The 11525-nt window shown below is 35.2% G+C and overlaps 1 protein-coding gene across 1 annotated transcript; it reads left to right on the top strand.

The window, feature by feature from the left end:
* Positions 1-2394: 2394 nt before the first annotated feature.
* Positions 2395-3583, top strand: LOC127094891 (probable 6-phosphogluconolactonase 4, chloroplastic; the record flags this gene model as incomplete). Its single annotated transcript, XM_051033657.1, has 3 exons — positions 2395-2744; positions 2860-2995; positions 3083-3583. Coding segments are annotated over 3 exons (987 nt in total), but the record flags the coding sequence as incomplete, so codon positions are not given.
* Between the last annotated feature and the right edge of the window lie 7942 nt (positions 3584-11525).

The raw sequence follows: 11525 nt of genomic DNA, 5'->3' as shown, positions 1-11525 counted from the left end.
AATACGTTTTTTTCAATATGCATAACATCGAGAAAATGTCTCACGTACAAAGACTTCCAATATGGCAATTCAAAAAATATCGACCTTTTCTTCCACCCACCTTTCACAATCTTATGTGCAAAAGGCTTGCCAAACTCAGTACGCACATCTTTCACCTTTTCAAAAACTTGTTCACCTGACAATGCGGGTGGAGCTCTACGATGTTCGGTGTCTCCATTGAATGCTTTTCTCCACCCACGGTAGTGATGTTTAGAATGTAAGAATCTACGATGACCGAGAAACACATTCTTCTGGCAAAGTTCCAATCGAATCGTATCGGTTCCGTCTTCACAAACAGGACACGCACGTTGACCTTTAATGCTATACCCAGATAGATTCCCGTATGCTGGAAAATCATTAATTGTGCCAAACAACATCGCCCTCAAATTGAAACTTTCTTTCCTATATCCATCATAAACCTCCACACCGTTCTCCCACAAAATCTTTAAATCTTCGATCAGAGGTGTCAAGTATACGTCTATGTCATTCCCTGGTTGTTTAGGCCCAGAGATTAACATAGATAACATCATGTACTTACGCTTCATACATAGCCACGGAGGTAGGTTATAAATCATAAGAATCACAGGCCATGTGGTATGTGAGATACTTTGAAGACCATGTGGGTTCATTCCATCAGTAGATAATGCCAATCGAAGGTTTCTTGCTTCTGATCCAAACTCAGGATAATCATTATCAATCTTCGACCACTGTGGTGAATCAGCCGGATGCCGATACTTTCCATCAATAATTCTTTCATCTGCATGCCAAGTAAGATGTCTTGCATCGGTTTCACTACGAAACATGCGCCTAAATCTCGGAATTATCGGAAAATACCATAAGACTTTTGCGGGAGATAATCTTTTCTTATATCGAGACAAACCGCATTTAGGGCACTCAGTTAACATTGCATATTCGTTACGAAACAAAATGCAATCGTTAGGACAAGCATGTATCTTATCATAGCTCATGCCAATAGAGCACAACATTTTTTTTGCCTCATAGGTTCGATTAGGAAGAAGATTATCATCCGGTAGCATTTCTCTCATAAGGGCCAACAACTCTGTGAAACTTTTATCCGACCATCCATTGCCCGCCTTTAAGTTGTACAACTTTAATACCGCAGAAAGTCTTGAGAATTTAGTGCAACCTTTGTACAACGGTTTCTCTGCATCGCTTACCATCCTCTCAAACATTTCAGGACAATCATGAAGATCTTCTTCCAGTGCTTCTACAATCTCTTCAACTCGATCACAATCGTATGTTTCCGTGTCTTTGTCGTATGAAGCATAGGTCGTATTACTTTTTCCACTCGATTCAACATTCTCGTTAATTTTCTCACCATGAAATATCCAACACTGATAACTTTGATCAATTTCATGCCTCAGCAAATGCGATTTCAATCCATGTGCGTCAACCTTACCAATATAACAACAACTCAAGCAAGGACAATGCATTCGTCTGGGGTTTTCAGCGTGTTGAACAGCATACTTAACGAATTACGCAACCCCACTCTCGTACTCTTTGGTCATTCGATCGGCACAGATCCATGTTTTATCCATGGTTTTCCTACTTATTAAAGTAAACAATTAATCCAGACGAAAATACATAACTAAGGTAGTATCTTTGAATATCCTAACAATTATAAAGTTCAATTCATTTTAAACTTCAAAAACCTATACATAACCAATGTTAATATAAACTTCAATAACGTATCCGATACGCCAATATACCAACTTTAATTACCTCATCACTTTCATTTCTTATATTACAAGAATCAAACTTTTTCTATTACAATATACCTATAACTATACCTATAACACGTTAATTTTTCTATAACAATGTACCTTATGAACTCAGTTTTTACAAACTCAGTTTTCTAATCAAACATAACAACAACAATGTACCTTATTGTTTTCCTTACAAACATCAACATTTTTCTATTGTCAACTTCTAAACTCAGTTTTTATGAATCAAAACAACTTCAACAAGAATAATACACTAAACTCAGTCAACAAGATTATGCACATTCTCAACATTAGTAAACTACCGCAAGATTATAAACATTCTCAACAAGATTATAAACATTCTCAACATTCTCAACAAGATTATACAGTAGAAACGAAGAAATGAAGAAATATTGAAGAACATACCGCAAGAAATGAAGAACAGTAGAAACGAAAAACGAAGTCAACACCCAAATGTCGAGACACGTACGATTCTTCAAACACGTTCAATGATTGAAACCGAAAAATGGAAGTGTATTCGTGTTCGCTATTATTCATAAGTGATTCATTAACATTTACATTTCAATTTGAATTTACAACTAATAGTTTCATTTCTAACTAACTTCTTAATTTCAATCTACATTTGTCTAATTCATGCACTCTCCAAAGTAGTTTATTTTGTGCACAAAAACCAAATCCACTATCACTAAGGACATCAATTTTACCAACACAAGTTGGGAACAAAATTGTTTATCATCCTCTAAGGAAGAATAATAAAGTGTTTTCACCCAATAGATGTGTGGGGAAAATAGAGGCATCACTTAAGTGGGAAAAGGGTTATAAGAATGTTGAGGTTTTCAGTAAGGAACATCTTGCTGTGTCCTTGGCTTATGATGTTGCTCAACTTTCTACCAAGTTTACCAAAGAAAGAGGTGCTTTCACGGTTGCTTTGTCTGGTGGATCTTTGATCAAGTACCTTAGGTGAGTATTATCAATGTAAAATTTGTCTCTCTAATCTTGAATATAAGCAAATTAAATCGAGCAATTTAGGAACATTAAGCGCTTTGTCAAAAAAAATTGTATGTTTCGATTTCAGGAAATTGGTTGATTCGCCATATGCTGAAACCATAGATTGGTCAAAATGGCATGTTTTCTGGGTTGACGAGAGGGTTGTCCCAAAGGATAACTTAGAAAGTAATTATAAGCTTGCCAATGATGGATTTCTCTCCAAGGTAGTTAATTCATGTGCTTTGTTTATTACAATATCATAGGTGCTAAGTTTAATGATGTCTCTTATTCTAATCACATTCTTCTGTTAGGTGCCAATTCCCCCTCTCAATGTTTATTCTATTGATGATTCCCTACCACCTGATGGAGCAGCAGATGTTTATGAGACAACCCTTAGACGCTTGGTTACTAGCAATGTGATAGCCACATCAACCAATGGGTTACCAAAATTTGATCTCATGCTTCTAGGTATGGGTCCGGATGGACATGTTGCATCTTTATTCCTGGGTCATCCTCTTCTCAATGAGGATCAAAAATGGATTTCTTTCCTCAATGACTCACCAAAACAACCACCAGAGAGAATCACTTTCACATTTCCAGTGATCAATGCTTCTTCCAATGTAGCAATGGTGGTTACCAGAGAATTCACAACAAGTTCAAAAGATGGAAGAAGAGGAAGAGCATTAGAGCAGAACGTACCGTATTCAAGTGATCTCCTTGCGCTGCAACCTTCGATTCAACGTTCGCAAGAGCAAACCCCCACTTCGAAGGATCTCCTTGCGCTGCAACCTTCGATTCAACGTTTGGCTTGATTGGAGCTTAGGGTTAGGTTTCAAGAGGAATTTATGGCGTTTTGTGGTTTAGCTAGAGAAGAGGAACTGATAGGGTTTCAACGTTCGCAGGAGGGAAAACAAAAGAACAGAGAACGAAAATTGAAATGGAGTCTGAAATTTTATTTTAATTAGACCTTAGACAGCGCTTTTGTGGAAAGCGCTTTCTAAGGTATGCCTTAGACAGTGCTTTCCAAAAGCGCTTTCTAAACCCCCCCTTAGACAGCGCTTTTGGTTTTAATTTTTTTTTAATTTAAAGACTTTAGACAGCGCTTTATCAAAAGCGCTGACTAAGGTCTATATTTAAAAGCGCTTTCTAAAAGCGCTGTCTAAGGGGGGGTCTTAGACAGCGGTTTCATTATTTTTTTGGAACATTTTCCGTGTTTTATTTTAATTTTAACCTTAGACAGCGCTTTCTTTTAAAAGCGATGTCTAAGATGCGCTTTCTTTGCAAACTCAACGACCAACCTCACACTATCAACCTACCATATACATCAAACACACAAACACCCAACCTCGCAACCCATTCATTTCACCGGACCTTTACACCAGCCACAATTGGATCATGTCAGCACTCAAAGACCCCAAACACTAGGAAAATCGTGGGAGACCTCGAAGACAAACTAACGCACCTGGATGTAGAACATGGGGCATTTCAATCGGACGGGTCATTTAATTTCTTGTTAATTCCGTGTAATTTTTGTTTTTTATATATATAATTTTTATTTTCAACATTTTTTAAATAAATATTTAAATTAAAAAAAACTGAACAAGTGCATGCGCCACATGCATTGATACATACACTATGTAATATATGCATAGGTTGCCCACCATTGAGAACATGCACCAATGGTACTGACGCCTCCTTTATAATTTTATTGGATAAGTCAGTCAACTACCGCATCAGTTATAAAAAGTGATTATTTTGATTTTGTTTTTTAAAAGATATTATTTAAGGAATTAATTTAAAATTTGTTGTTATTTAAAAAAAATATTGTGAGAAATAGTTATCTCAACCTTGGATTAAATAACTCTATTTTTATTCAACATAACAACTTCGGTTAGAAATATTAAGTAATATAAATTTTTTAAGGGTTAATAACATGATCATCACGTAATTTAAAAGTTATACATTTTTTTAATTATTATGCACTAATAAATCCAAAAAATTTATAGAAACAACTAAAAATTATTTTCTAGAAAATACATGAACTATATAGGTAGACGATGGGAAATTCTAATTAAAATACAACTTAATGAATTCAATCAACAATTAAATTAAATTAAATTGCATAGTCGATTTTTAAAAGCAAATTATATTGTAAATTTATTACTCGACTCAAATCCCCTCATACGGTTCTAAAGAATTAATTGATTCATTAATAGAATTTTATTTATCGAAGTTCAAGGCGGAGACTACTAAAATAAAAATAGTCATTATTTGTGAGAAATGTATTACAGAATAAGAAATGGTGGTTCAATTATTAGTGAATCCTCATACTTTTCAATGTCCAAATGAATTCGATAAGGTTTATCAGTTTATGTCCAAATGAAACACTTAAGCTCGTGTCTCAACGTTAAATATTACTTGACGTATCCCTAGATTCCGACGATGACATTCTAGAAAGGAGGCGTGATCCAGATGTTAATCAGTGATTATTAAATATTATTATTTATTAAATTTGGACACATCAATAATATCTTATTGTTCATCCATTATAATGTCCCCACTTGAGTAATAGGCTTACACAATAAAGCCCAATAAATCATTATGTTGAATCTAGCCTTATAAAGCTTGTAAAAGGAATATTGTGAACTATGTGACAATTTTTTTAAAAAATAATTAGTATTATCAAATTAAATTCTTAAATAATTAATTTAAAAAAAAAACAAATAACCACCTTTTTTAACTGTTACGCCAATTAAATTAGAGAGGAGGCGCCCAGAGCTTTGACGCATGCATGCAAATGCAATGCATGTAGGCGCATGCATGTGTGGTGTCACATGCATTGGCGTATGCATACACTACATAGTGTATGCGTCAATGCATGTGGCGCATGCATCTTAAATTTTTTTATTTTAATTTTAAATGTTAATTTTATAATTAATTAAAAAAATATTGAAAATAAAAATTATATTTATGTTATAATGAAAAATTACATGGAATAGACAAGAAATTCAATGACCCGCCCGATTGAAATGCCCCCATGTTGTACATCCAGGTGCGCTAGTTTGTCTTCGAGGTCTCCCACGATTTTTCTGAGGTGTTTGGGGTCTTTGAGTGCTGACATGATCCAATGGTGGCTGGTGTGAAGGTCTAGTGGAAGGTCTAGCGGTATTTGATAGATGTGTCATCATTTGTTCTCAATACCTGGGGGGTTCTCGCCAACGGCGCTTCCGTAATTGAGTCTGGTGCCCATGTTGTCGTAGTTGGGTCGTTGTGGTTGGGTGAATTGTGGACTGTATGGTTGCCCGAATTGGGACATTGAATCAGCTTAGAAACGAATCAATGGTTCATGGGGTGTACTATAGTCAAACAATGTTTGGGTGTTGTGGTGATGTGATGTTTGGGTGGTCATTGGTGGGGGGGCTAGGATGACATGAATTGTATGAATCATCTGGGCTATAGACTATTGTGGTGGTTGCGTATGGTTGTTGGTGGGTAGGGTTTGATTCTTGGTTTTGAGGTTGGGTGTGTGGCATGAATGAGTTGTGAGGTTAGGTGTTTGAGTGTTGGGTGTATATGGTAGAGTGATGGTGTGAGGTTGGTCGTTGGGTTTGGGTGGGTTGACATTGTTCTTGGACGGGGATTTGTTGTTGGGCGTATGATGATGAAGCTAGTTGGCGTGAATCAATCAAATACCTTGGCTCAGACACAAATGATGGCGTTGTAACCAACCTAAATCATGCCATGTACTATTGAGTTGGTCTAGCACCCTGTATGACTAGTTCGTTTAAGATGTGTTATCGTCGATTCCTCCAATGACGACACATCTCTTTTGCGAAGTCCCTCCAGTCGGAATAATCCCATTGGGCATCAACTCTTTGTTGATGCCAATCTCCCAAACACGACGGGGGTTCTGGAATTTGTTGTTGCATGTCAAATTGCAGTTTTACCTGGTCACTCTAGTGCATCTCCACAGTAGTGAACAGGATAATTGGTGTTTTTGTTGTCCAAACTACACCATCGTCATGGTTAACTTGATGATCAAGACCCAGATATGGCCTCCAGATAAACTGTACAAGAATATGGCATGATTAGATGATATGTAATTTGATAATTATTTTTAAATCAAAATAGAGTTGTGTAGGAGTATTACATCGTCTGGTCCAATGTGGTCCAATAGATTGCGATAAATTACTACAACATGTTTCAGACACCTGTTATAGTCCATCCCTCTAACTGACAACCTAGATCAAAAACATTTGAAAAATATTATTTATAGTTAGTTGTAATATAAAGTCTAATAAATTAGATGGTAAAGTTTTAAACTTACTTTGTTGCAAAGAGGAATATGAATGGCTTATCGTTTACCGAGGCGAGTGACGATATTCTTGACCAACCCCATGCTTGTAGCAAATATGCTCATGAATAAAACGTACAAGTATTTTTTTTTGGCATTTTTACACTACGCACTATATAGATGGACCAAAACAGCTGAACCCTAACTATATTTACTTACCTTATTTATGTTTCGTAACAACGGTAAATACATAATATTTACCGTATTACCAGTACTTTCGAGAAAAAAAATTTACCGAATAGAATCATAATATAATACTGAGCTTTTATTATTTTTTCATACTCAGCAGACTCTTCGATCAATGTTATACTCGCATAATATTGTTTGAGATATTTTAAGTTAATACCTTGACCCCTAGGTTGACCAGAAGTCTCTCCTGTAGCTTGGTCGTCACACAAAGGGGCACCCAACAATTCATTGCAAATAGAGTTATCCTGGTTAATTCTACCACTTATGGCCTTACCATCGATATGTAGACCCAACAACATGTAGACTACCTCAAGTGAAAAGGAAGGTGAAATGTGTATGTCTCGGGTCTCCATCTCTCTAACAAAGAAAGAATGAATTTGTAGTCAACCGAGTATGAGACTATGTTGATGAGATTACCAAAACCGCATCCTTGAATATATGGTTCTATCAAAGGAACTTGGGGGTACATATGTTAGAATAAGATTTTGGGTCTGCAATTTATCTCTAAATTTTGATGATAACGAAGGATGGAACATTTTGTTACCCTAATGAAATTCTTTAAGTGTGTAGGACTCTAACGATACATGAATCTGATGAAACAACATCTGATGTCAGAAAAGTCCAAAACAGCTGACTTAGAGTCAAAAGGTATTCGCTATGACATTGAAGACAATAATGTCCACAACATTTGTCATCTAAATACTCTGTAACTATGCATCTGAAGGTTCCCACACATGAATACTATGATGATACTTACATCAGAAGAACGTCTAATCAGAGATAAGTCAAGAACTTCTGAAGAAAGCACACCAGATAACTATCTGAAGAATACAAGATCTAAGATAAGAATCTAAATTCCGTGCACTCTGATCAGATCAAGAACTTAACAATGAAGTATTCCAAATTTGGTACGAATCTCTATATGGAGAAAATAAAATACTCTCCTAAAATTCTATGGAAAGGACAATAAAATTAATGTCATTTAATTTCCATCATTGACAAGATATCAACATCAATGCTCCTCTCAACGGTATCATCTCCATTATTGGTGTAAGCCCTAGAGGCCAATACTTTTGGTATTTGTATCGAATTATTTATTAGTAATAAAAGGCTTTTTCTTTATTATGTTTGTTTAATAAAGTCCATGGAATAACTAGTCTGTTTAATGTATCAAGTGTGACTTAATCATGAGATCACATTAAACATAAGGACATTATTCTTAAAGTATCTGTAGTCGAGCTTTATTGTGAAGTGGGATAATGTAAGACCCTAATTTTGACCCTAAGATCCCTCATGGCATCATATCATTGCTCTTTGCATTGCCTCAAGGATCCTAGCATGTGTGGCTCCTTAACCCTAGGGGTGGGACTTAAGTGAGTTAGTTTGAGACCACCAAGCATGCTTGTATTGTATATTATTTCTTTTCTTATTTTAATTACTAACCAAAAGCACAAAAATATGTCACTAACTCTTTTTGTTTTGAAGCTCAAGTGATCATGTGCTCCCATGCTCCTAGGAGGCTCCTAAGCTCAATGAAATGGCTAGATGAAGAAGAGAAAAAGCATGACAATGGTACACAAAGCTCCTAATCATCATATATGTCTCCCAAGTATCTCAATTTTCCAATTTGATCAAGATAACCCGAAGGGCTTGAGGATTGTTTCCCAAGGAAACCCTAATTCAGTTGTGCATTGACTGTGCCTTGCTCATGAAGCAACCTCAACCTATGAACAAATTTAATCAAGGGAAGTTCTTTAATTCATTATTTTATGTATATATGAGCTTACGTGAGCATCCTTAATCATTCATTCATCAAGATTTGAAGTTTGGCTTTAAGAAGTTAACGAGTCAAGTCATCTGACTAAACTGAGGATCACTGAGACACAACTTTTGATGTGTTTGTCAAATGAAGATGACCCCAAGAGAATTTTTTTTATTAAGAACCATATGAACAACTTTAATGTTCATCAAAAATCCATTTGAAACTTGGAAGGTCATCATTCATTTCAAAACATTATAGGTCGTTTTGACTGAAACCCTAATTTTGGGTCAACTTCCCAAGGACCTAACTTCCTTAATGTTTATGATTTTGAGGTGAGACCAAATGAATTGGAAATCTTAATATGTCTACTTAAAATTTTATGTTGGAAAAAATTTCATAATCCTAAAAGAAACACATGTGATAATGCAAAACATTATAGGTCACTTTGGACCTAAGCCATTGAATTTGAAAAATGTCCAACTTCAAGTGCCCATAACTTTCTCATGAAAACTCCAAATGATGCAAAATTTGAGTATAAATTGATCAACTTGAAAATTTCTACAACTTTGATGTTGGAGTTTTTCCATTTGAGGCTTGCATCATTAAACCAGAAGGGCTTGAATTTGCTTACTTTTGGTAAAAAAATTCAAAGGGAACCTATACATGTTTTGTACCTCAAACTTCACAGCCAGTTTTCATAAATTTCCAAATTCCAAATGAATTTTTGTCCAACATGACTTTTGTTTCTCATTCTAAGAGCTTTCCAACCATTACTGACATGACCATTTTTGGATTTTCCATGTGGGAGTTTCGAAAAGCTACATGTTTATGGTCATTTTTGAAATTCACTTTATAACTTCATGTGCAAGCCAATGCAACTCCAATTACACGTCCAAATCACTTGCAATTGATCTCAGCATGCATTTCCATTCACTTTTGGGCCTCACATGCGCCTGTACAGGCCCATGCATGGAGGATCCAAAATTCATGCACACGAGCAAAGCAGCACATTGCATCAAGTTCAACTATAAAAGGAATTTTAGTTTTCATTTTCAATTTCAAGCTTGAATTTCAACATCATTAGTTGATCTTCAAGTCTTAATTCCTTAGCCTTGCATCATCATCACACTTCCAGAGCAAGATTGGATCAAAAGCTTGGTGAATTCGTGTTGTTTGAAGCTGCATTTCAAAGGTAGAACCTCAATTTTTCTCGATCTAGATCTTGCTGTATGATGTGAATTGCTTTGGTTTTTGTTGTTTTCTGAAGTCCTCATGCATGAGGCAGGCCAGTGGTGGTCTTAATTTCATGAATCGTGACATTTCAGATCAAACACCATGATCTTCAAACTCTTGTTTCTCTCTAAATAGGAACATTGAGAAGGATCCATGGTTACAGGGGTGATGTACATCACCTCAGCTTCATTTTGATACCTTGCTTTTTCATTTTCATTGAAGTTGAAATCCCTGCGCGTGGTGGCCGGAAACAGTTGGCTGGCCGGAGAAGATGGTGGTTTCCACCACCATCCCCACGTGGGAGCCTCAGATCCGTTGGATTGTGTTCAAATGTTATAATCTTGGCCTTTCATTTGTTTGACTTCTTTTAATTCAACATGTAACGCGCTTGACCAAGGCATATGGTATGACCACGCCTCTGAGCCCTCAGATCATGGCCACGTCATTTAATGAATGATCCAAGCGCGCTGGTTTTTCCTAATTCCTTTATTTCTGTTTTAATTTCATCTAATTCATTTTATTTTCAAAAATTCATAAATATTTTATTTGAAGTCACAAAAATATGGGACCAATGCCAAAAAATTTCTTGAAAAATCTAGTTTTATATATTGATTTTTAATTATTTTTGTGACTTCATTTAATATTTTTTGTGAATTATTTGGTTTTTAATAGTTTTAATTCATTTTAAAATACTTTTTGATATTTGAAAAATCCAAAAATATTTTCTTAACACATATGGATCATGATAAGTCAATGAAAAATAGTCTCATCAATTTCTTAATTGATTTGAGATTTATTTGAGATTTTAATTCATATTGTGTTATTTTTATTGTTTTTAATTGTTTTAAAATAGTTTCTGATTTCAAAAATTATTGAGAAAATTTGTCAAACCTTGTTTGACCATGTTAGACCTATGAGAATTCAATTGGACTTGTTGAAGTTGATTTGAATTGAATTTGAGGTTTGACCATATTTTGTCCATTTTAATTTTGCATTTATTTTAATTCCAAAAATACCAAAAAAATATGTTTGACTTGTTGACTTCTAATCTTCATTTCTCTTCTGTATAACATTGGTTGATGATGGTTTGATTCACTTTTGACCAATTGTATTTGATACTTTAATTCTCTTTCCATTCATTTCATCTTCATCTTTTTCTTTTTTCCATTTTGGCCAATGAGTTAATGTCTTATGGTTGGTCTTGACATATGAGAGG

Source organism: Lathyrus oleraceus, chromosome 6 (assembly GCF_024323335.1).
Source record: "Lathyrus oleraceus cultivar Zhongwan6 chromosome 6, CAAS_Psat_ZW6_1.0, whole genome shotgun sequence".
Taxonomy (NCBI): domain Eukaryota; kingdom Viridiplantae; phylum Streptophyta; class Magnoliopsida; order Fabales; family Fabaceae; genus Lathyrus; species Lathyrus oleraceus.
This window is presented reverse-complemented; position numbering and strand designations above follow the sequence as displayed.